Raw genomic sequence first — 26,730 nt, 5'->3', positions numbered from 1 at the left:
TGATCAGAAAAGTCTCTAATGCTGAACGCTGAGCTTGACTCTCTTTATAAACTCAAGCATTTTCAAGAGATTCATGATATATTCCTCTGCACTCTCAGGATAATTTAACTCGAAATGAGCTGACTGTGACATATTTTCTTCCTGCAGAAGAAAATCCAGAAAGTCCACTTCTTTTTTTGGGGGGGGGGGGTCCCCCTCCCCTCTTTTAGATCTGCTCACAGCCAGCACTGTGGATTTAGACAATGGGTCTACCAGAGAACGGTTAACAATTTACTGTCCTAAATATGTTGAAATAAGGGACCTGTCATGGAAAAAACGCAATCTTTGCCGAAGTCTTATAGTGTTGTGTTAGCTGTTGCAACTACTGAGCAATGCTGATGTGATAGTGAGCTGCTTTGCTTCATCCCTTAATATGATCCTGATGACAGATACGGTATTAGAGCTCATTGTTCAAAGCCAACACTGAGATTGGAAGCCTTGATTGAGATGAAATCTGGCCCATCAAGGACACCGAAGGGCGAAATCACCTGTTGTTTCATTTTTCCTCGTAGATGAGGAAATAATTGAGGGGGAAAAAAACAGCCTTTCCAAAGTAATCGTACTTACTCGTACAGGTATTTCCTATGCTGCTAATATGTTTTATTGGATTCACATTCCCATGTCACCAGTCTCCATAACACCATCGCTCTCAGGACAGTTTCTGTCCTCAAGGAAAGTTACACAAAACTGTGTGTTTTTGGGGCCCTTCCAACATTATTGGGCCTCTCCTCTAACCACTGCCTTCATCGAGTGGCCTTAGGCCAGGATGGAGACGGAGAGGAGCCCCTCATATCTGACACATCTTGACGGCAGGCCTGGCCTCTCTGCAGTAGCTCGATGCCCGCTCTCTCCCTTCTGACCTTCAGAGAAGAGACAAGATGTCTTCAGAGAGGGGACTTTGGACCCAGTGAAGTCTTTCATTACACACTATCGTGTTCAGTTCGACAGTTCAAACTTATTCTACGCCTTTTTCTCCGTCTCTAAAATGTTAAATAGCTGGAGGTCAAGCCTGAGTGTAGGCCTATTCAAGACATGAGAGTAAAGAGGGTTGTTTGTTGATTTGGCTAACAAACAACACATTAGCGTCATACATATCCAGCCAATCCAGAAGGACATGGTGTACAAGCTTTTGAAGTTTATCTGTGTCAAGAGAGATGAGACCCTCGATAGTGTGTGTAAACAAAACAGAAATGCCTGGCCTGGCTGGTGAGTTGTGCCGTTGGCCCGTTGCAGAGGTGGAGGGGAGGGGACCAAGGGGGACCTGTCCCTTTTGTCTGCTACTTGGTCCTGGACGAGACAGGAAGTAGAGTTAGTCTGGGAAAGTGGTCCCCGTATCTCCCCCAGTGATCTAACTGCTGCTTTCATAATGGCTCCTCTGATTAGGTTATAATTAGAGCAGGAATTACAATGTGGCTTTAGTAGCTAAATAGATGAGGAGGTGTGGGAGAGCGGGATGGATAACAAGGAGGGCTGTCCACGGGACCACTTGTTACATCCACTCTCAAAAAAGCTTATCAGACATCTGTGTTACTAGTGTCACCAACTGTCGCCAGTGCCACATGCTCACACAACTCGGTTTGTCAACATCATGCTTCCTGTTGATGTCCCTCCGTGAATATCTGTGCATTTAGCAAGCCATTGTTCATGAGACTTTGTGTTTTCTACCAGAAGTCAAAGATGGGCCTATCATTTGCTTTGCAGAACTATTCCGTATCTTTTTAGTTTCCTTGTTGTCATGCCGCTAGTTGGGCTTGCTTCCTGTTGTTTGCTCATATGCGTTTTCTGCATGTCATGACCTTGAACCAAATGGGTAAAATATAACTTCATTGGTAAGGGTGTGTAATAACACATTTATAACCAGAGTCACATGCAGGCTTATTCTGTCACATCACTTATATAGCCCAAGTTGTGTAAAGAAAAATGAAATGGTTCACTGTTACATAATATCCCTTTCCACAAACCGGTCATCAGTTGTCTGTCTCAGTCGTAGCAGTTTCCTTCGCCCCATGGTTAACATCCCCTCCCTAGACAGGTGGGTACTTTTCCAAGCTGGCGACCTGGTCTAAATAAGTACAGCTGTGTATATCGCTCTTATATGGTATCACAATATTCTCAGTGTGGTTCCCCTGGAGGTTGGCTCTCTAATTGCACAGGGAAACCTTAAACGCTTTAGCCACCACATGGAAAAAGCATCCAGACGCATTGTCATTCTAAAACACTTAGGGAAGCCAGAAAACAATAGGTCCTCTTTAGGAATTTAAAACACGCTGACCGTAATAATTTGTGTAAAGCCATTCATGTTATTGTGAAACATCACGAATCAAGTATTTTTTTCAAATCTGACATGGAACGTGTTTTAGAATATGTTATATCCAAGCTAATCATTCATCATGTTTGACTTAGTTTTTACTTTACCCAGAATTCATCAAGGAATTCTCATTGATTAGAACAAAATCAATACTTTTTTTTGTTTGTCTCAAGTATCGGTAGGAGTAGGTAGGAGAGCATCGTAAATTGGTGAGCGAAGGAGGTCTTAGGATTTTCAATTGATCAATTCAGGACTTCCCACTCAAATGTTCTCAAATGCCACTTTAATTTCCCCCCCAAATAAGGGCACGGAACTAGCGGCCTCCATCATTATCCTAAAGCTTTTGAACACACACACAGAGGAAGTGATTCAGTGTTGTCCCTTCCCCTTGTCACCAGCCGTAAATACCGCAGGGCTCTCGGTGTGGCAGGAAGCCCATAGAGAGGAACAAATAGGTTTTCTTGAAAAGGGTCAAAGGGCATCAAAGACTATAGCGCATAAACAAGTAGAACAATGATCTGAAACCTAATAAAATAGCCCCAGATCCTGGATCTTAGCCACATGACCATAATAACGTAGCACATCTATTCATAACCGCCTTCACACCCAAATGGAAGCAGGGTTAGGGTTTCCATGGTGATTCCTGTTTGGGTGGTAAGGCGGAAGGTTACATGTTAATGTTTTACCAGATAGACTCTTTCTAGAGAATGATTGTTGTTAACCATCCAATATATGAACTCTCCCGTTACCTGACACAAGGGGGGGGGGGGCAGTAACATTGGGTGAACAGATAACTTATCTTAAACTGTATATCTGAGTTACTTTAGTAACTGTCTTTATTAGCTGTGTTAGAATAAATCTTATCAGGTAGCCTAGTATAATGAACAAAGAAAGATGTGTGACACTGCATTTATCAGTTCCATTCAGGCCAAATTTTATGGAAGCATCTCTTGGAAAAGGTCCCCTGTAATCATTCTACATCTCTCTCTCTCTCTCTCTCTCTGTTCCTTAGTTTAACCCCCAAGTGGAAGCATGCCCATCCTCAAGAACCTCCCAGCGCGGCTGAAGGGAGGCAGCAGGGTGAACGGGGAGTTGGAGAACACGCGTGGCGAGCTGATCCTTCGCAAGATGAGCCTGAAGCTGAGCCCCTTTGAGGTGCCCAGTGACAATGAGGAATGGGCTCAGGCACACTCACTCCTGGAAGGGGGCACACCACGAGACCGTAACCCCTTCGAGGACGAGGAGGATGAGAATGAGGCGAACGAGGAGAGACGTGGCGGCTCAGGGAGGAGTTCGTTCAAGGGCACCCTGGACCGGATCCGTGGCGTCTCCCCACTAAAGACTCTGGGCAAGCTGGGCAAGGGGCTCCGTATGTCAGGACGCAGTAAGGGCACTGCCACCCCTTCCCCTCAGGGGTCCGTTGCAAGCACCCCCACCTCAGAGAAGAAGAAGAAGGGCCGACGGAGCTCAGAGGGAAGCTTACTCAGGTACGAGAGGTCTAGAGGGAAGCTTACTCAGGTATGAGAGGTGTAGAGGGAAGCTTACTCAGGTACGAGAGGTGTAGAGGGAAGCTTACTCAGGTACGAGAGGTGTAGAGGGAAGCTTACTCAGGTACGAGAGGTGTAGAGGGAAGCTTACACAGGTACGAGAGGTGTAGAGGGAAGCTTACTCAGGTACGAGAGGTGTAGAGGGAAGCTTACTCAGGTACGAGAGGTGTAGAGGAAAGCTTACTCAGGTACGAGAGGTGTAGAGGGAAGCTTACACAGGTACGAGAGGTGTAGAGGGAAGCTGTTGAGGTGGTTTAGTAGAGGATGTTGAGCTCAGCCCACGTCTCCTATAACCTAACCCCCTTAAGATAAAAAAAGGTTAAATAAAATAAAAATGAACCCTTAACTCTGCACAGATTTGCAGGGAAGTGCAGGGAGAGCCTTCGCAAGGAAAGCCTGCCCAACGGGGAGCTGTGCTCAGAGAGCGAGGGGGGCGACTCTTCCAGCCGACGGCTCTCCTTCATGAAGATGGTGGGCCTGGGCAAGCTGAATAGAGGGTCCATGGCCGACCACTCGTCTCATGAAGAGGAGGTGGTGGAGGAGGAAGTGGTGGAGGAGGTGAAGCCAAGGGAGCCCCTCTCAGGTAAGGACAGCCCTCAGTGGAGCACTGGGTTACTAAGGGTCAGCCAGTGTGCACTGGGATCCACTCTGAAGGATTCCAACGGGGGTCACATGATGACTGTCAATGACTGTTGATTGGTAACAGTAAGGTCATGCTAGCTCACCATTACATTTGAGGAGATAAGATACTGGTCAAATTAATGGAGATCGTGGCTAATAATAACCCAAACATTTCAACTGTTATTTTGCCTTGGGATATATCACAAAATCACATTTTAACCAATGAGTAAAACCACTCAGGTCATCCACAACAGACAGAGACACACTCTATGCGCAAAGTTAGTTGATAGTTATGGCCAAGGTTTACTTCAGTTCAGCTGGGCGTTCCATGTGTCACAGGTCTATGATACAACAGTGTCAGCCTCCCTTCCAGTAAACAATCATTCCCGCCATAATCCCTGCAGTATGTTACTATTTTCACCACAGGGATGATGCTATCAATGTCTCAATGTCTGGGCTATTTTTGGACACTTTGGAAACAATGGGAGAAAGATGTCGCTTGGGATAGAGGAGACCAGGTCCAACTAGGCCACGGCTGAGAGATGCGGTCATCCCCATGCAGGAGGACCAACCAAAGGATTTCCCACAGAAATGTTTGATGTAGGGTGGTGTTGTGGTGCTGTTGGGACTTTATTCACTATTACGCTGGCCTTCCTCGCCGTTAAATATGTGCTGTTCCGTTACCCACCTTTGTTCATTAAATGGCATCTCCGGTATGAAAGAGTATAATTAGCACACAAACCACACTACGGGGTTGCTTGAAAAGGTACTCCATTATGCTTAGAATCTCCAATGTTGGAAGAAAAAAAGGTTTTATTTAATAATTATTGTACACTAATCATTGTCTGACGATAGGTCTGTTAAATATTTGTAAAGCACAGAACTTGATTCCGCGGGTCTGAACTTAATCCAGAGCTTAATGGTCGGGATAGTGTGTGAGCACTCAGTAATGGTGTTCCCCTCATGTCAGCTCTGCTAGAGATCAGCTTTCATGTTTAATACCAACAGGTTGTGCCTGTCTCTCTGTGTGAGGAGTAAAGATAAGGCTGATGGTGGCAGCAACAGCCCCGCATTTTTTTGTTATGATCAAGAATGCAGAGGGCCAGTTAGCCAGCTTTACGAAGAGCACAGAAACTGCTGAGAGCTCAGGATCAGACATGTCCACTCTTTGTCCTGGCCTTTCAGTAAGCAAGCAGTCCAAATACCATTCTTATCACGCTCAAAATATCACTGAGATGTGTTGTTTACAGGCTGTTGACTTCATGCCTCCATTGCTAAGACCCAGAGGACACGTCGCGTGTTCGGAGGCTTTGTGTCGATGCTGCTTCTCCGTGCTCATGCCATTTCACCTGCACCACTGGGCCCCATGACGTATCTGAGACTAGTGAAGCGGGACAGAATGGCCTTATCACCTTAGGAGTTCAGCCATACAGGCTGTCACGTCGAAGCTCTACACCATTACACCTCGCCCCGGGGATCCATGCATGAGTGCCGTACGGAGAGAGTGATGAAGGAGGGATCCACGGAGGAGGAATGGGATGCGTGCTCCGCTGCATTTCAACCATGTGTGTTATTTCTTGGGTGAACCCCCTAGCTGACGCACCGCGAACAGGCCTTTTCTTTTGGTATATTTGAATGTGTTTGTTAGGGGAAAAACACGGAGCTTTCTGGCATTGTTCTCTCAGCTGTCAGCACAAACTGTTGGTGGTTGTTAGCCCGCAGGACGGACAGTTTATGTTTGTGGACATCGGTATTGTGGAGTTCATTACAAAAAGAAACCAGTATGTGCTCGGCTAAGTAGACTGTGTGACTGTGCTCAAGTGTCAGGAAATACCTCAGTAATGGAGAGTGAGTGACTATTTAGACTCTTTGCCAGCTGTTTCAGATGTATTGAAAGAAACATTTTCATGATCCGCCAACCGAATATGGAGTGTGCTGATATTAAATGATTCAAGACAGGATATAGACAAGAGAATACAGACATAAACTATATTGAAACTAAGGAAACATGTATTCATATGCGAAACCGCAGTACATCTTGCAACCCATCCGTGCCTTGAAAGTAAAGCAGTTCAATCTGTGTAGCCTGAAAGAGCACAAAGCTATAGCAACCTCAACACTGCTCCCTGTACCTCCACATGGGATTTTCCCTTCAGTCTTCTTCCAATCAGATGAATGTGGCCACCAACCTGGCCTCAGGTATTCAGAAAGCTAGGGTCGGATTACAACATATTCTGACCAAGCCTTCAGCCCACAGCCCCCTGCCCCAACCCAGCTCCCCCATCATTGTCAGCCCTAGCTGGTGAACCAGCTAACATGGTAGCCATGATCTCAATGCGTCATACCCCTCTGATTGTCTGGGTGGATCCACATTGGATTGAGTTCATAGCATCCAAGAGCTCCTTGATAACAGGGCCATATAGGAGGTGCAGGCCACTGCCTTGTGAATGATTTCCAGGCCTTGCCAAATGACAACCCCAAGGCCCCTGGACCATAAAAACATAGCTAGCACTGGCTCATGTCCTGCAATACCTGCTGTGAAAACTGTGTTGGGATCCTAGAAACTAATGGCTATATTAGCCATGATGAAATGCATGCTGCTTCCTCTCATATTCAATATATGACCTTGAAACACAGCAGTTGTAACACTGTCAGTTTAAAGTGTCCGTGTGCCAAAAGTAACAGGTGTTTTCATACCTCACTGTGGCAAATAGAAATGCAGTATAACAAGCAATCCAGTTAGGGAAATAAAAGAAGAATAAATGAAGCTGGGCAGAGGTGCCTTTTCTGCCAGAGTGACAACCCAGGGAGTGAACTTGTCCTATCATCTGATTAGTGTTTGTTTTGTTGCTGTCGGTCGAACGTCCAGAGCAATGAGGAGAAAGGGGAATCTGAGTGCAGTGCACTACCGACTCCCAGGATGAGTTCATGTGATCAGTCCCAGCCCTGCTGGGATGTGGGCTGGCGGGAGGGAGTGACTGGGGAGGAGGCCTCTCTGTCTCTGGGCCTCCGCTCACTTCGCATAGACGCCATGTCACTCTCCATCCGGAGGGACAACCAAGGCCTGGAGGGCTGGCCTGGGACCAAAGGCTTTCTCAGGACAGGGCTAGGACAGGGCCTGGCTCGCTTTGTTGTGGCTGAGCTTGGGATTGTGGAGAAAGGGATGGAATGAGAGGGTGGGAAGGGAAGGGGGGAACAGATTTGACCCAGCTGTGCCTGCAGGAGTATGGGGGAGTTTGGTGGAGCTGTGGGGAGGTTGTTGGATGCTCCCCTGCTTATTAGATTTTTTTGCTTTTGGAGGAAAATATTTATCTGCCTCGCACACGCTGAGATGTGAAGACAGGCAGGCTGCCTCTAGCCTGGTCCCAGATCTGTTTAGCATAGACAACTACCATAGCAGTTGGCTCTACTAAAGCGCTAACAGATCTGGAACCAGGCTAGGCTGCTTCTGTTTTAGATAAAGGCTGAATGGGTACCAGAGAATGGGAGAGGTTGAGTTTCTACAGCTCAGGTGTCCACATACAGTTCCCATAGAAAGCCTGCAGAGGACTGAGGAGGTGGTGGGCGTAGATGCTGGTCTTAGATTTTAGAGATACAGTAATTTATTTATTTATATATATATATATATATATATTTTTTTTTACTTTTACCCCTTTTTCTCCCCAATTTCGTGATATCCAATTGGTAGTTACAGTCTTGTCCCATCTCTGCAACTCCTCTACAGACTCAAGAGAGGCGAAGATACAGTTTAAAGGGAACATGTGATGCTGCTTTGAATTCACTGGAGAGAGAAGTGTTGTTTTTTGGAGTCGAGGAAGGAGGCTCATATTTGACTTGCTTGGCACCCCCGGACAATAGAGCGCTGCCAGGCTCTGTGCAGCGTGGCTGGAGAGCGTCTCGATGGCAGTTCTACAGGTGCGTTCTTACCCTGCGTCATTTGAATAGAGAGTACACTACATATCACTACATATTGATTTTACTCCTTTTGGGAATAAAAAAACAACAACATTTCCCCCTAAATTCCTCAAGGTAAATTTCCATAATATCTGCCACAGCTGCAGCCTTCATAGAGATCCCATAGGCGGCCCTGGCAGCATTATAACTTTTGTGGTTTGCACTGAGGAAGGGTGGTGTCACTGCTATACATTAGCTGGGTATGTTCTGAATGGCAGGCTTAGGGGACAAGTGCCTTGGAACAAAAGACCAGTGTTCCCATGTACTGTTTAGCTTAGCTAAGCGTCTGTGGAACTGCCCCTTCCAGGCCAATCTGTGCATTTAATGATCCCCGAATAGGCCGTCAAATCTGTGAAAAGCCCTCAAACATCTGGCATGCCAGTGCTGGTGTTATTTCAAGGGGATACGTTATAGGGCCTCAACAAAAAAAACATCTCTACTCAAAGTGAGGGCCACTGACTTCTCACCTTAACGTGGTGATTGTGAGCAGGCCGAGCCACGGCGGACGGTTACTCCCTCTCTGTGACGCGTCGTCACCAGCCACACCACGCTCTGTCTGTGGGCAGACCACCATCATGTGGAAGACGTGGTGTCTTCCTATCACAAGGGAAGACGAACAGTCCTTTTCCACCTCCCGCTCTCTTTAAGGGAGATGTGCCTGGCTGAATTATGTTTTATATGCGTTGGCAGGCAGCTTTGGAAATGATGGAGTGATGTTGGGGGGGACGGGTATGGGCGGTGCCATGGCATCACTTCTCTTCCTCAAGCGGGACAGGGAAGGATGAGCAAGGCGATAGGCCGGCAGTGGCGCGCCCCCGCATCCTCTAGTTCCTTTATGGGAACAGGGAGAAAAAACAGGCAACTCAGCGCGGCAGTGGAAGCCGTGAGGTTCCCCGAACAGAGCAAGAGGGGTGGTTATTTACACAGCTGATCTGTGACGCACCATAGCAGTGGTTCAATGTGCTTCTTAGGCCAATAAGAGAGAGTCCCCAAAGTGGTGTTATGTCAACGCCCCAGCCCCACACCTCCCTGCCCCTTTTCCTAGGGTCGTTGTGTTCAGTCATCACGCCAATTAAATGTAGGAGGAGGAAATTACATCATTTCCTGCCATGCTGCTGGGCTGTGCAGGACAACAGCATGTGAATTGCTATCTGGCTGTCCAGAGACACAAATGACTTATGCAAGCAGATCGGGAGCCTTATTGAGTTTGAAACCTGATGCTGAGACACATAGCAGCCCATTCACTAGCATATACCGTAAACAGACATGGCTGACTCCTCCTGCTTCTCATCAGACAGCTAACCTTCTCCTCCCAGTGCTATGCTCATGCCCCAGTCACCTCGCTTAGGCTGGGCGGTATGCAGAGACAAGCATCTCCAAACACTCTAGGACACAGTGATTCACTACACTGACCCCTCTAATCACATTGTGTGATTACTGTAAAAACTGTAAAACCCCTATCTACCCCCTTGCACTTATCACACAGAATGTGCAAACAGCTCTTTTGAGTTTTCTTTTGTGTAAACTATTGTTACACAATTAGCGCTCCATGCATGTTGCACAAGCAAGCATTCAATGCATGTATGTTTTTTTGTCAAACTGTAGTCAGCTGCTTTGGGTGTAAGGGCTGGATTTATAAAGGTGTAGTTGTACCGTACTCCATTAGCTTGGGCCCACAACTTGCTCACCTTCATAAAACTGAGTGGTTTGTTGTTGCGGTAAAACCTGGTAATATATACTTTGACGTGTTCCTTGGCGTATAGAGCTTAGCAACTTTAAATATGTCTGTATTGAAATATGCATACAGCTAGCTTCATTGCTTTGCAGGTGTGATTGGAAAGCTTCCTCCATCCACCATTCCGTTTCAGGTACTAGGAACACTTTCAGGTACTAGGAACACTTTCAGGTACTGGGAACACTTTCAGGTACTAGGAACACTTTCAGGTACTGGGAACACTTTCAGGTACTAGGGACACTTTCAGGTACTAGGAACACTTTCAGGTACTGGGAACACTTTCAGGTACTGGGAACACTTTCAAGTACTGGGAACACTTTCAGGTACTAGGAACACTTTCAGGTACTGGGAACACTTTCAGGTTCTGGGAACACTTTCAAGTACTGGGAACACTTTCAGGTACTAGGAACACTTTCAGGTACTAGGAACACTTTCAGGTACTGGGAACACTTTCAGGTACTGGGAACACTTTCAAGTACTGGGAACACTTTCAGGTACTAGGAACACTTTCAGGTACTGGGAACACTTTCAGGTACTGGGAACACTTTCAGGTACTGGGAACACTTTCAAGTACTGGGAACACTTTCAAGTACTGGGAACACTTTCAGGTACTAGGAACACTTTCAGGTACTAGGAACACTTTCAGGTACTAGGAACACTTTCAGGTACTGGGAACACTTTCAGGTACTGGGAACACTGTTGATGGCTGATCTATGGATTGGTCAGTTAATGAGCAACTTGGAATGGGAGACCGTTCCCCATTTGTCCTAATGTTCTCTTGAACTTCTGCTATGCTTTTGTTACCCACCAGATCCCACCATGCGGAGAGAGGCACTTTTGCCAGCCAACTCCCATAACCACAATAAGTTAATCAACAAGTGTACTTCACCATCCGATAAACGCTGACTGAACTTTGGTCTGAAATGCCATCATGGGGCCCAGGCATGAAGAACATTTCAAAGCTCTCTGCTCTAGAAAAACCATCAACACCTAAACGGGTGTATTCCTGTAAAATGATGGTTTTGTTTAGCACATAAGATTGTTTATTGGAATGAACTATGTAAATGAGTCTGTTCCATTTCGCATTTGCTTTCAGTAAGTGAGGTCATGTGAAAAGGACTCCAGGAGCCTTACAGTATGTTAGCCAATTACATTAGGGCAGCACAACCAGGGACTGAGTCAAAGACATGAAGTAGGGCTTGGTCTCAGGGACGTCATGCACCCATTATTTTCGAGGTGTCACGAAGTACGTGAGGATGGATGGGTGGAGAATTTTGCATTTTTCAGAGTCTCTCCCCTCCTCAAGAAACCAACTCTCGACCCCTCTGACGTCAGAAAACTACAGACCATTATCCCCCTCGCACCTCTCTGATTCAGAGGGGTTGGGTTAAATGCGGAAGACACATTTCGGGTTGAATGTATTCAGTTGTACAACTGATTAGGTATCCCCCTTTCCCCTTCTCTTTTTCTTTCCAAAACACATGAGCCTGCTGTCTCTGACCAACTCTCTCACTATCAGTCAGGCTTCGAGACTGGTCACTCAACCAAGACTGCTTCCCTCTGTGTTACGGATGCTCTCCACACTGCCAAAGCAGTTGACTCTCTCTCCTCTGTTCTCATCCTCATAGATCTATCTGCTGCCTTCCACAACGTTAACCATCAGGTCCTCCTCTTCACCCTCTCAGGGCTGGGCGTCTCAGGCTCTGTCAGGTCCTCCTCTCCACCCTCTCAGGGCTGGGCGTCTCAGGCACTGTCAGGTCCTTCTCTCCACCCTCTCAGGGCTGGGCGTCTCAGGCTCTGTCAGGTCCTCCTCTCCACCCTCTCAGGGCTGGGCGTCTCAGGCTCTGCACACTCTTGGATTGCATCCTACCTGGCAGGCTGCTCTTACCAGGTGGCGTGGAGAGGATCTGTGTCTGCACCAAGACATGCTAAGTAGAACCATAAAGGGTTCTTGGGTTTGTCCCGATAGGGGAACCCTTTTTTGGTGCTAGGTAGAACCCTTTGCATATATCATAAGGCCTTTCTTGGATGGCCTAGTTATACCCTAACACATCTGTGTTAGGACACTCCTGGTTTACAGGCCGCATCATGCCTGCAAATTAAGCTGGCTTGCAAAGTGACATGTAATTCCTATCGGAATCCAGCCAGAGTTAGGATATCCAACACTGTTACCTTTTAACCATCCGCAACCTGCATTCAGAATGACTGCCAGGGTAGGGAAGATTGAATTCTCAATCATCTAAACTGGAACAACCATCTCAGTGCAATAAGCCCAACTACTAACCGATTGGATTAGTTTAGCCTGTTTGTCTCTGTGTAGCATAAAATGATTCAACCAATCAATGTATATGCAAAAACACAGATATTAAAGCAAACTATAAAGCAAACTATTCTGAAAATCACCCTGGACAACACCCTGTCGTTCTCTGCAAACATCAAAGCAGTGACCTGCCCCTGCAGGCTCATGCTCTCCAACATCCGTAGAGTACGACTTTTCCCAACACAGGAAGCGCCGCAGGTCCTCATCCAGGCACTTGTCATCTCCCGTCTGGATTACTGCAACTCTCTGTTGCCTGGGCTCCCCGCATGTGCTATCAAACCCCTACAACATATCCAGAACGCCACAGCCCGCCTGGCGTTCAACCTTCCCAAGTCACCCGCTCCTCCGCAACTCTCCACTGGCTTCCAGTCAAAGCTCGCATCCAGGACCAGACAGTGGGGCTTTCTTACGGAGTAGCAAGGGGAACTGCCCCTCCCTACCTTCAGGCTATGCTCAAACCTTACATCTCTTGGCGGTCCCACCACTACGGGAGATCAGCTCCCGCTCAGCCCAGTCAAAGTTTGTCTCTGTCCTGGAACCCCAATGGTGGAACCTCTGATGCTAGGACAGTCCCTGCTCCCATCTTACGAAAATGTCAAGTAAGACCCTACCCATCTTAAATAAGACACCCCCCAGATCTACTTTTCTGATAACTTCTTTATTGAGGAAAAATGCACTTACTTCCACTGTTATATGTGGTCTCACCGAGCTATCTTAAGATGAATGACCTGACTGGAAGTTGCTCTGGATAAGGGCGTATACTAAATGACTTTTTTTAACCTTTATTTTACTTATTAATTCTAATTTACAATGACGGCTTACCCCGGCCAAACCCTAAGCCGGACGACGCTGGGCCAATTGTGCGCCGCCCTATGGGACTCCCAATCACGGCCGGTTGTGATACAGCCTGGAATAAAACCAGGGTCTGTAGTGACGCCTCTAGCACTGAGATGGAGTACCTTAGACCGCAGCGCTACTGGGGAGTCCAATGTAAACTTCATAGAATTGCTTGGTGGCTAGTATTGCAGAGAAACAACAAAACATTAGCATTTTATTTATTCATCAAGAAGGAATCAATCATTGCTCTGTGGTGCACCTTTTAAGGAACCACTTACTAGGGAGAATAGGCGGTGGTGGGGGGGGGGGACTCTTTGCCTGGTCAGTGCCCCCCCCCCCCCCCCCCCCCGCAAAATACTGCTGACAGATCTTTTTGATCATTATTTCTTTATAAAACGTGGGCTTCAAAATGAAGTTTAGTCATTAATTTAATGTCTGAAAAATGAAGAAAAAAAATGGACAAACCTGAGGGTGCACAGGCCTTTACTTGGTCTTATCCTATAGTTGACCAACAGACTTCATGGATTTTTACCGGGCTGTGTTGCTCCTCCCAGAGGGCGAGGGATGATGTCAGAGGGGAGTGTCTGGTGACTTCAATAGGAAATGGCCGACTTCATCACTGGTTTTAGTACTAATTTAAAAACGTTCTGTCACACCACATCAGAGTAAGAGATGATGAGATCACCTCAATGGGTGAGGCTGGGCTCTAAAAGTCTATATGCACTTATGGGAACTTTCTGAAGCCAAAGTTCCACAGGAAATACAATTTCTCCACTTTAATGCAAAGCAAAATGAACTTTTATTATATATAATTCCATAGCTATACTAGCCGAATAAAAGACCTCAACCTGATAGAGAAGCGTCTAAGGAGAGGACAAGGGAGTGGACATTCTGTGGGAACCTAGGATGCTTTATGTTTGGCACCCACATGTCCCTGATGGGATCTTTTGAAGTGTGCAACTGAAGTCGAGATGAAACTAACCCACCTCCAGAGAGATCGGTCTAACCGTGTCCAATCTGCCCAAAAACAACATGCCAAAAGGGGACAAACAACATCTGTCTCTCAGGCCTGGAGCCTCTGATATGGATAGGACCTGATGTGGGAACCTGTGTAGGAGGTGACAACCTGGCTTAGCCTTTGGCTTGACGCGAAAACAAAAGTAGCTCGTAAACACGTTCAAAGCAAAGCATAGTCATGTTTACTTGAGTAGGTCTTGGATTTACATGGGACTTGATCCAGTTGACCAGGTCAAGTGTTGTGTGGCATAACAGATAGACAGGTGAGGGTGCAAGAGCCCAGATCTTTCCATCAGGATGGTGTCTCCATTCTGGACTTCTGACTTAATGCAGCTGTATTGCCTATACATGATTTATCATGCGTTATGTGGAGTTGTATCACGCATTTTCCTCCTCTCTACTTTAGTTCTAGAAATTCTGCAGCTGGTGACTAAGAGAGACCTGTTCCTGGCTGACACACACATCCTGGAGCTGGAGCAGGAGTGTAACGAGGCGGCCGCAGCGACCCTGCCCTCATCGCCAGCAGGCGGTGCTGTCCCAGAGGACCTCAACAGCCCCGGGAGCAAAGACGGCGGCAGGCGCAAAGCCAAAGACGTGGAGCTGCTGTACGAAGCCCTGCAGAAGGAGCTGTGGGCGGTGGTGCGTGAGTCACTGCGCTCCCCCACGGCGGGGCCCAACCTGGGGCTGGTGGTACAGGTTCTGCAGCAGGAGGAGCAGGCGGACCGGGACTGGGCGCAGGGTGAGGGGGCGCTCCCCGGAGGCCCCAGACCCAGGCAGCTGAAGCGACGGTGGAAGGAGGCGGTGGCGGAGGCAGCAAACGGGAGCCTTCCCCAGAGGAACGAGGCCCGGGGCGGGGAGCTGGCGGACTACCTGGACAGGGTGCGGACCCGGGTGGTGGAGGACCTGGGGGCGGCCAAGAGAAACGTGGTGCCAGTGTACCCAGAGGAGTATGAACCCTTCCAGGTGTACCTACAGAGCTACCACCAGGCGGTGGCCCGCAGACTGCAGAGCATCACTGACGACCAGCTGCTGACCACAGATATCTACTCTCTGCTGGACTGGCTCTACAACATCTATAACAAGTGGGTGTCCATCTTAAAGGCCACTGAGTGTAGACTATTGAATAGTTCATTCAATAACTGTGTATTGCAACTTGTGATTTTACACATATCAGATTTTGTAAGTAGCAGAGTTGCATTACAAAAAAAGGAATGAACAAAAGTATATAGCTAAATGTCAGGTTGTAACAAACTTGCATGAACCACAAACTTGTCAGAAATGTTTCATTTCACTTTATGCTTTCACAGTAAAGCATGTTACAAGGTGGTGTGATGTTATTGTACTTAATACTGTGCATAAATACTGTCGATTATACTGTAGATAAACAGTCGTTTATTAGTTACGTGTTACTGTATGGGTATGCCACTGACTCTGGCCTCCTACTGTAATCGCTCCAGGGACGTCCTTGGAACAGTCAGCATGACGACGCCCTTCAACAGGTCCCAGCTGGGGCCGTTGTTGCCCTCGGAGACCGTGGACAAACTGGAGCTGGACTGTCTCAACTCTGTCAGGGTAAGGGCCGACCATCCACCCCTCACCCCTCCTCATTTGGTGCACCCAGAAAGGGTGCTCCTATGGTCCTTCCTGTCCACCTAAAGGGAGGGATATCACACTGACCAGTGCAGCCAATCAGTGCGCACCGTCTCAGGGTCAGCTCGTGGGTTTTCCTCTCTACGACGGACAACACACAATGGAAGCCAGACAAGCCAGACAATTTAGCTCAGGTCATTACGCAACTCACTTGTGAGTCAAGTCCAGGTAGGCTAGAGCACTGTTGTGTGTGTGGTACTCTGTTCACTGTTGGAGTTCCAGGGCCCAGGGCCCATGTATGTAGACATAATAGTAGTCCACAAGTAAATCCTGCAGAGGAAAAAGAGCACAGAGGTTATTGGCAGCATGGCCTGTGGGCTGGCAATCAATCATGCCCCTGCGGGTTCACCCACCAATGAGAGGAAACCTTCACCTAAAATATAAGGGGATGTTTACAAAAGGGATATTGATCAGAACAAATGAAGCCAGATTTACAGTATTATCTGTGATTCTACGCCTGTTTCCATCTTGATGTCTTGACGGAATCTGTTGGGAATATTTTGATGCTTAGCGGCTGCAGAGCTCACAGTGGTTCAGTGCATGGCGGAGTTGTGTCTGACTCCGCGGTCTGGTTGCGTTCCAGGAGAAGGTGACCACAGAGCTGTCTCAGGTGCTGGACGAGGAGGAGAAGCGTTGGATGGAGACGCTGCACATCGAGGAGTATCAGATCACGCTGGCTCGCACCGTCATCCAGGTAAGCGCGCGCGCGCACACACACACACACACACACACACACACACACACACACACACACACACACACACACACACACACACAGGGATAGATATCAGGAGCTTACGTAAGTAATTTATTTCTTCTCCTGATTTTGATGAGGCCGGTCATGATGGTTTTGTATTGCACGCTAAATGTGGTCACTTCGTATTTTGAGGATAAGCTCATCCATCTGGTGGAGCAGAGGAAACATTCCTCAAGCAACAGCCAAAGTCAATACAAACACTTCCCTTAGAACTCCATCACAGCTCACTGTGTTAGAGTCCCTTCACTGGCCTCTAGTGGCCTTGATTGGTACCAGCACTTTCTACACAGATGCAGTAAAATAAAAAAAGAAAGAGTCAAATAGCATTTCACACATAATACACGTTTGCCAACATTACATCTGAGTTTGAGTTTATTTGTATTTTTACAGGGACAGTGCACATTAATCAACATTTCAGTAAAAGTGCCGGTTTTAGCCAACCGGCTAATTTTCAACCGCAGTCCCTGGGCAGGTTATTAAAAACAATTACAATATAGACAATAGCAACATAGAACAAGCAAGACATAGCAACATATGACAAGCAAGACATAGCATACAGACAGAGCAACATAGGACAAGCAAGACATAGCATACAGACAGAGCAACATAGGACAAGCAAGACGTAGCATACAGACAGAGCAGCATAAAACAAAAAGCAGCAAGACAAAATTCATAAAAGCAACAAAGTGTTTCCACACCTCACAAGCTACAGACAACAGACAACATGGAGAGTGGCAACACACAGCTAGGGACCATGTTCACAAATCTGATTGACCTTTAGCCATGTCTTCAAGCATTTGGTGAAAGTGTGATATGTGGTGCAGTTATGTGTGTCTGATGGCAGTGTATTCCAGACATGGGAAGCTCTCACAGAGAATGCAGATTTACTAAAGGTGCTTTTCCTTAGGGGAACTATACAGTCACCTCTCATGGCAGACCTTGTGGATCTGCTGCCATATGTCTGGGTTTTCTGTTTAACAAAAATATTGAGTGGGGGGGGAGCCAGGCCATTGAGGATCTTGAATACAAGACATGCGTCAGTGTATTGCACAAGATTTTCCCAACTCAAGAGCTCATGCTTTCTAAGGATGTGACAATGATGATGGCTATTGGGCTTCCTATCAAGCACTTTAAGAGCCTGTTTGTAGACAGACTGAATAGGTTTTAATGTTGTACAGCAAGCTTGGGCCCAACTAGTCAAGCAGTATGTTAAGTGGGGGAGTATCATAGATTTGAAGTACAGTTAGTGCGTGTGTGTGTGTGTGTGTGTGTGTGTATGTGTGTGTAGAGGCTGCAGGTAGATCTCGAGCAGTCAGCTGCCATCAACAGAAACCTGGGTTCCCTTGTGGCTCAGTGCAGTCTGAATGGTCTGGCCGACTTCCTGTACAGGTGAGAGGACCACACACTGCAGAATGACATGTTACACACTGTAGTAGTCCTAGAACACACTGTCTCATTACATATTACATAATAAGGCCTAGAGCACACTGTATTATTACATATTACATAATAAGGCCAAGAACACACTGCATCATTATTATTACATAATAAGGCCTAGAGCACACTGTATCATTACATATGACATAATAAGGCCTAGAGCACACTGTATCATTACATATTACATAATAAGGCCTAGAGCACACTGTCTCATTACATATTGCATAATAAGGCCTAGAACAAAGTCACTGTCATCGTTCTTAGAATGAAAGGAGTATTACACAGGGCCAAACCTATAGTTGTCTCACTGCCCACTGCATGTTATTGTGCAATAATGCTAGAATATATCAACTGGAACCAACCAGTTCAACTGGAATATGGAAAGGAACATCTCTATGAGACATTCTAATACTGTTAAAACTGCTTAACTTCCAGCTTCCAAAGGAAAGTGGAGATGTTCCACGAGTGTCTGGTCAACATGGTTGGGGATAACGAGGATGGATATATCTCCAAGACCATCGCCCTAGTCAACTGCTGTCCCCCTTTCAGGTAGGACTGTTGTAGCAGTAGTAGGCTAGCCTGCATTGTGTTACAGTCGGTCCATTTCCCCAATAACACCTTAAATGGAAATTCCACCCCCAAAATATATTTTGGTATTTGTTTTGCAGCCGGTATGATGCAAAATGCATCACACCGGCTGTATTTCTGTAAAAAGTTATATATCTTGAAGACTCGATTGCTGACATGCAGAACATTTTAGGGCCACAATGGACTAATGAATTTATACCAAAATATCGTTTTTGGGTGGAGTTTCCCTTGAATTACTATACTCAAAAACAATTCCCCAAAATGGTACATGTTAGCATTCAAGTTTTCAAGTACAGAGCAAAAACTGCCTTGGTGTGTTTTCGGAATATTCCTTAAAACATACATAAATCATGTAAGTGTACAATGTATTCATTAGTCTGCTGTGACTGTGTGTGTGCAGGGGTTTTGTCCAGCGCTGTGTGCAGTGTGACCCTGCCATCAATGAGGACTCAGCCAGGCGAGCAAACACTTCACTGGACAGAATAGTCAACCAGGGAGTGAAGGTGCTGAGTGACAGACTGTATGAGCGCATAAGGGTGAGTGTTCTTAACACACACACACACACACACACACACACACACACACACACACACACACACACACACACACACACACACACACGTAAACACACACACATAGGATTCCTAAACACACCCATGGTCACAGCTTTCTAACACAACATGTAAACAACCTCACACACATACACTGCTATGTCTTACTATACTTGTGTGTACTTTTTGGGAACCAACAATTGATTCCCATTCAAAATCATATTTTCCCTAACCCCTAAACCTCAACCTAACCCTTACCCTAACTTTAACCCCTAACCATATATCCTAAACCGAACCCCTAAACCTAAAATAGCCTTTTTTTACAAGTGAGGACTGTCCTCACTTCTCAGAATTTTAGTTGGTTTACTATTCTGATGATGACTTCTGGTACTCACAAGTACAATAAAATGTAAAAACACACACACACATAGTAAAAACACACACACACACACACGCAGACACGCACACACACACACACACACACACACGCCCTCAAGCGTCCCTCAGTCTGCCATGTGTCCCAGAATATATAGCACATCTTATCAGTGTTCTCCACATGGCTTGCCCTCAAAGTTCTCAGGGATGTGCTGAAGAACTGAGGCCCTAAAATAGCCGCTCCAATGTGACAAACATGGTTAAATAAGATTAGATTGGCAGCATGCCACATAGTTACTGGCAGACTATGCAGTTCCACTCCTCTTCAGTAGCCGCCATAGAGACGGGGCAGTGCCAGTCTTCCAGGGGCACAGTTGACCGAGCTGGGGCTTTTTATGCTGTTGTCGTTGGGTAGGAAGTCACAATCTGTGAAATTATTGGTCTAAACGGCCCACACATCCTCATAGGAAGACACAAACCCAGTCGGGTGACTCAGTTAGCGATAAAACACGGATCTGACTCAGGTGCCACATCCACATCTCTCTGTCTCCCTCGCTTCCTAGTCTTCTTCATTCTCTCACCATTTTCCTGTCTCTCTCTCTCTTGCTCACTCACATTTTCCCTCTCCTGGCCATATTTAGCTCTTCTTTGAGAAGCTGGTGAAGAGGAAGTGGCTGAACAACACAGAGACCTATGAGCAAATCGAGTCCCATATTAAGGAACACTTCAAGAAGTTCCGCAGGATGGACAGCCCACCCTATCAGGTACATGGCAGAGACACAGCAAGTATGAGCCATGTAGACAAGGGGAGGCGCTAAGGTCCTCTGGCACAATGTCACAATGTGCACTAATAACTCAAAGATATTTGATTGGTTTTAATTCTAAGCAACAAAAAAAACTGAATGTTCAGGAGAAAACTGTTTTTAAAAAATTGATTGACTGAATGGATAATTGGCTGATAGAATGAATCAATCAATCTTTCCCTCGTTCTCCCAGGTCCTGGTGGGAGAGGTGCATAGACGGGTTCTGATGGAATACCTGCGCTCCCTCATGAGGGGGAGGATCATCTGCACGTCACTCAGAATGAGGAAGAGGATGGCTGGACGACTGCGTGACGAGGGCAAGCAGGTCAAAGTGCTCTTCAAAGATCTGGTGAGTCATTCTAGAACAACTATGGTACACTAGACGACCGTAGTCGGATCAACAGTGCTGCCTGTGACATGACGCAACGAACGGCGTGTGTCCGTGTGTGTGTGTGTGTGTTTGCTTGCACTCATGAGTGTGTGCTCATTAATCACGTTTGACTGGTATGCGGCCTGTCTGTGAGAGTTACTGAAACAACTCCGGATGAGTTCAAACAAAGGAGACGTGAAGAAAAAATAAATAAATAAATAAATCATATTTGACCTCGGAAGAGGGGTTAAAAAGAAAAAAGAGGGAAAAAAATGGCTACTGTAAACCTAGATAGAGATGGATGACCAGGCAGGCCGTTTGCACAAGGGGGCAATCACCTCAACCTTCACCCCAGCCCACTCCCTATCCTTCCCTCTGTGGCGTCCGCCCCTTTCTCCAGATAAGACATCCATTTGTCACCTCTCCGGACAACAGGATAGCGTTGTTTACAGACGAGTGGTCTGGCATCCTGCCCTGGGCCTTAGGAGCCCTGACAAGCCTTTGGGGTTGAGTGGAGGACCAGAATGAACCTCTGGTCGACCACACGGTTTAGTCCTCTCAGAATAACAGGGTCACTTTGATGCTCAGGTGATTGAGTTTGTACGAAGAATACTGTCACTGTACTTCTAACCTTTGGTGTTTTGGGTCTATGTTATCGGATGGTTCCCTCTAGTCAAACGAATGTGTGAACATCACCAATCTAGTTGTAACCATTAAGGCTTGAAATCACTTCATCTAGTTCTGGGTTTGGGCCGTTGCCAAGGTAGTAGATTCAAAGGCATTGAGTCGGAGAATAGCCTGTTAACCTGTCATGACGCTGCAGAACTAGTTGAACATGAATTGCCCTGTTTAGACGGTTGTATCCTCATTTGTGTTGTTTAGAGGATCTGTTCTGATCCCACCTCTCTCTCTCTCTATCTCTCTCCCCTTCAGGAATCTCCCTCCTCCTGGCTGGACAGTGCTATCCCACACCTCTCTGAGATCATCCTCCTGGAAGACATCCCCTCCATCCAAATGGAGGTGGGGGTCCTGGTGAGGGAGTTCCCAGACATTCGGTAAGGAGCACGGGAGGCAGCGATCATCTATGCAGAATGACAGCCATATTTTCAGGACTTCCATCGAGCCACATGAGCGTCAATATTTCCAAAAGCTTAGGTGGACTGAAACACCCCAAAAGCAAACATGGCTACTGTTCTGCATTAATTGTGGATGGCAAATGGGAGACTTGTTAAAAGCAAACAAGAGCTGAGTCGTTTCCTTATTTTTATGGGGAGCTGTTGGCCGTCGCTGGCACACATTAAAGGGTGGGGGGGGTGCTTGTCCGTTTGTCCGTCTCGGGTCCTGGGTGAAAACAAAGCAAAAACACGTACTTCCTGCCCAGGGGTGACATGGTAGCTGTGGAGCACAACCTGGCGTGGGCAAGCAGTCCTCAATGTAATCTTTTCTCTAAATTAAGATTTGTCTCCATCCGTAACTCATAACAGACTCGCATGTATTGTTTGGAATCTTGACTTGAATCAGGAGAATGCTAACCATTGACAGAAACTACACCGTACAAACCTTGACATATTGCATCAAGTACGACAAATCCCTCTGTAAAGTACACACCTGATGCTTGCAACTGTGCAGGGCATTGACCCTTCAGGGCCTCGTACTATCCTGTACACTATGTACAATAATACCCTAGTTGGTTTCATGGCATAATTTGCTCCACATACCAATTGCAAATCAATCACCTGGTTGCATGGAACTGCTCGTTAAACCTCCGTAGTAGCGAACAGAAAAACAAGGTTTCCCGGAAGCCAAACTGCCCACCACTTTATCTGCGTTTTATTTTTGGTGATAGTCACTGGTCGTGGTGGGAAGTGAGTTTGGGCTCCATCATCAAAATCAAATCCATGTTATTGGTCACATACACATGTTTTGCAAATGCTATCGCGGGTGTAGCGAAATGCTTGTGTTCCCAGCTTCAACAGTGCAGTAATACCTAACGATTAAAAACAACGCACGCAAATCGTTTTTTTTAAGAAAGAAAGGAATTCATAAATATTAGAACGAGCAGAGTCCGGAATATAAATATATATGTATAAGATAGTGGTTGCAGACAGTATGGACAGTATATGAATAGGAAAGGTGTGTACAGCAGTAGTTATATAGGATGACCCATGACTAGAATACACTATATACATATGAAGTGGGTAAAACAGTATTAAAGTATTATTAAAGTGACCAGTGTTCAAAGACTATGTACATAGGGCAGCAGTCTCTCACATGCAGGGTTGAGTACCGGGTGGTAGCCAGCTAGTAACAGTGACTAAAGTTCAAGGCAGGGTACTGGGCGGGAGCCGGCTAGTGGTAACTATTTAACAGTCCGATGGCCTGGAGATAGAAGCTGTTTTTCTGTCTCTCGGTCCCAGCTTTGAAGCACCTGTACTGTCTCCTCTTTCTAGATGGTAGCGGGGGTGAACAGGCCATGACTCAGGTGGCTGAGGTCCTTGTTGATCTTCTTGGCCTACCTGTGACAGCTGGTGCTGTAGATGTCCTGGAAGGCAGCCAGTGTGCCTCCGGTGATGAGTTGGGCTGACCGTGTCACCCTCTGGAGAGCCCTGTGGTTGCGGACGGTGTCCACAATTAGCTCCTTTGTTTTGTTGGTGTTGAGGGAAGGGTTATTTTCCTGGCATCACACCGCCAGGGCTCTCATCTCCTCCCTGTAGGCTGTCTCGTCGTTGTTGGCAATCAGGCTCACCACTTTTGTGTCGTCTGCAAACTTGATGGTTGACTTGGAGACGTGCATGGCCACACAGTCATGGGTGAACAGGGAGTACAGGAAGGGCTGAGCTCACCCTTGTGGTGCCCCCGTGTTGAGGATCGGCGTAGCGGAGGTGTTGTTCACCACCTGGGGGCGGCCCGTCATGAAGTCCAGGATCCAGTTGCACAGGGCGGGGTTCAGACCCAGGGCCCCATGCTTAGTGTTGAACTTAGAGGGCACTCTGGTGTTGAGCTGTAGAAGGCTGAGCTGTAGTTAATGAACAGCATTCTTACATAGGTATTCCTCTTGTCCAGATAGGATAGGGCAGTGTTTAATACAATGGCGATTGCGTAATCCATGGATCTGTTGGGGCGGTATGCAAATTGGTGTGGGTCTAGGGTGTCAGGTAAGGTGGAGTTACTACCATCCCAGGGATAGGGCTGCTGTTAGTGTTTATGGCTGCTTGTCATTCAGCCTTGTGCTGCTGCTCAGCCCAACAGAGAGGAAGTGGAAGTCGCAACAGAGAGGAAGTGGCTTCAGAGCCGCTCGTACTTGCCCGCAGGGAGATTTCCATAGGCCAAGGTGTCAAATCAGAGGCCAGTCAGGCACCCTAAAACAGGGACAGATGTTTTACTAATTGTGTTTGCATGTAACCATTTGGGAACGCTCTCTAACTAACTGTATTTTGCTAACTATTTTGTCTAACTTTCCATGTTCCTTAGTGACTTGCCTCAGGGCCGACTGCCTTCTCAGTATTTTGATGATTCTCTTTATTCCTACACATATCATGTCCTTGTGATGGTTGTCTCTGCCATTGCAGTGATGCAAGATACACTCTTTTCAAATCAACTCAATCAAGGCTTTATGTGCTAGATGTGGCCTATATGACATCTTTGTTCCATGTCGATTTGTATTAGTGTGAACTAGACTAAGCCCTCTTTCTCCTCCTCTGTTTGCAGGAAGAAACATGTGTCGGCCATCTTGAACATCCGTGGGATGACTCGGCAGACGGAGCGCCAGGAGATCCTGAACATCGTGAAGGACATTGAGAACAGTGACACCCTGACACGGCTGTCCCGCGACCGCGCCCTCTTCTCAGAGGTGCCCGTCACATCCGAGGTGCACTGCCTGAACTTGGGCCTGAGCCGTATCGCCCTCACCGCCTCCTCCTGCTTCTCCAGCCTGAGACGGCGGCGTACCAAGCGAGTCCCGGTCAGAGAGGCGTACGACGACATGCTCTAACGGCCCCAACTGCTCTGGAAACGTTCTGATGACTCAAGCAGACAGACAGCAGCTCAACAGCAAGTCACAATGGAGCTCGTTGTCAAGTTCTGCACATGGTGGCGATACCAGGGGCGGGCGGCACAACACATTGAGGAAGTGGAACAACACATGGAAAGAATAGCCATGTTGTGACCTTTCACCCTTCACAGCCACCTTGGTAAAGAAAGTGTGATGACTGTTTCCATTGTGAGCGATATGCCTAGTCCTTGCAAGACTGGGAAAGAGATTTCATAAGTGCAACCATATGGAGAAAAATATTAAAATACCCATTTAAAGGACTTTTGGACTTGAATCCCTGTGGGTTGTTGGTATTGACTCCTTTTGACAAAGGGCAAAGAGACACAAGCAACCTATTGGACAAGATTCTTAGTACTGCACCTAGGTGACTATGAGGGTTAGATAGGAACTATGGTTTAAATCAGTTCTACTGATCAAGAGCACTGTTTGGAATAAATCAAAATGTCACACACAATCCCATAACGTGCTGACATTGATATGGGTAAGGTTGGAGTCCGTTTTGTAGTTGCACATGATAAAAGTTCGATCTAAGGTACTACACCATTTTTATTATCTGTCATCTCAGTGGTGATTTTCATTGTATTTAAAATAATGATTCATAGTTTATTTTCATTTTGTGATATACAGTATATGGGGTAATGTATGTTGAGCAACTCAAGAGATGATTGAAGCCTGTGTGAGTGGATGAAATCATAACTGCCTATTTATGTACCAACCAATGAACTTATTTATTGTGGCTGCTTGTAATCAATGTCAAACTGTAAATCCCAGTCTAATTAATGTATGATCATTCCAAGCTTGTGTTTTCTCCGGGTTTTGTCAAATGCTGAGACCCTGACTAAAATAATTCGACAGCCATCATTGAAGATGAAGATAAAGATTATTTTCAGATGTGTACTTCTACCTATGTAAATTAAACAATGAATAATTACTATTCTTCGTGATTGTTGATAACAAATATTTTAATCCTCAGATAATTTGACTGATACTTGCAATTTTTAATAAAAAATAAATGTTTCATCTGTTCACCTGATGTTCCATAATTAAACAGCTGGATGTAATAATCTATCTGCTTTGAAATCGTACATAAATCATCTAATTAAATGAGAATAAACGACAACAGAGATCAAATATTTTGGCTTTGTTTTAAATGACCATTAACGATGGGAGATTGATGGGACCTCACTCCCAAATCATCTCTGTGTTTTGAAGAGCCTGTTGTTAACTTTCCTTTAATTCATTGATGAGAGAGGATTAAACCAATCATGTAACATTTTCCGTGACAGAGCTGAGGTGACAACTCCTTGGTAACCAACCTGAATGGAAAACAAGGTTCACAAACAGATCTTACCATGCGCTGTCTGGATACGAGTGGCTGTTTTCTGGCCCCTAACTACAGGGTCACAAAGCTACAGCACAACTGTTGTGTGTAGGTCTACATCTATTTGTGTTTTACAATGCTATTTCTTTCTGTTTTGTTTTCCACCCATCCACCCAAAGCGTCTTGGCAAAGAGTCCCTCTCTCATTACTCAGGGATGTTAGAGAGACGAGACTCAAGCTTGGTTTCTGAAGGAAAACAGCAGGGCGGGTGCATGGGGGTAGGTTGTGTATTTGGGCAATGTGGAAAAAGTGATTGGTTCAGTTCAGGAGTATAGGACTATTAATAATGCTTACAGATAAGCTTATTTTTCAGTAAACAGAGTTTTGCTGTTGTCCAACTAGGTGAAAACTAATATGTTTAGATGAGCCAAATGTACACCACTCAGTGG

The 26,730-nt window shown here is 46.3% G+C and overlaps 1 protein-coding gene across 3 annotated transcripts in view; it reads left to right on the top strand.

The window, feature by feature from the left end:
• Window positions 1-26,091, top strand: part of LOC109908936 (tumor necrosis factor alpha-induced protein 2) — a 33,007-nt gene extending 6,916 nt beyond the window's left edge. For 2 of the 3 annotated variants that reach the window (XM_020507743.2, XM_020507744.2), the window contains exons 2-13: window positions 3,360-3,834; window positions 4,251-4,477; window positions 14,785-15,460; window positions 15,836-15,950; window positions 16,612-16,722; window positions 18,074-18,174; window positions 18,658-18,771; window positions 19,211-19,346; window positions 20,378-20,500; window positions 20,733-20,888; window positions 21,843-21,964; window positions 24,618-25,986. In XM_020507743.2, coding sequence (XP_020363332.2) covers window positions 3,380-3,834; window positions 4,251-4,477; window positions 14,785-15,460; window positions 15,836-15,950; window positions 16,612-16,722; window positions 18,074-18,174; window positions 18,658-18,771; window positions 19,211-19,346; window positions 20,378-20,500; window positions 20,733-20,888; window positions 21,843-21,964; window positions 24,618-24,900 — 2,619 coding nt within the window. In that variant the 5' untranslated portion in view covers window positions 3,360-3,379 and the 3' untranslated portion in view covers window positions 24,901-25,986. Of the gene's footprint in view, window positions 1-3,359; window positions 3,835-4,250; window positions 4,478-14,784; window positions 15,461-15,835; window positions 15,951-16,611; window positions 16,723-18,073; window positions 18,175-18,657; window positions 18,772-19,210; window positions 19,347-20,377; window positions 20,501-20,732; window positions 20,889-21,842; window positions 21,965-24,617 lie in introns of all 3 variants that reach the window. The other variant, XM_020507742.2, reaches the window with a different exon arrangement.
• Window positions 26,092-26,730: the final 639 nt, after the last annotated feature.

The sequence above is a fragment of the Oncorhynchus kisutch genome, linkage group LG18, assembly GCF_002021735.2.
Source record: "Oncorhynchus kisutch isolate 150728-3 linkage group LG18, Okis_V2, whole genome shotgun sequence".
Taxonomy (NCBI): domain Eukaryota; kingdom Metazoa; phylum Chordata; class Actinopteri; order Salmoniformes; family Salmonidae; genus Oncorhynchus; species Oncorhynchus kisutch.
This window is presented reverse-complemented; position numbering and strand designations above follow the sequence as displayed.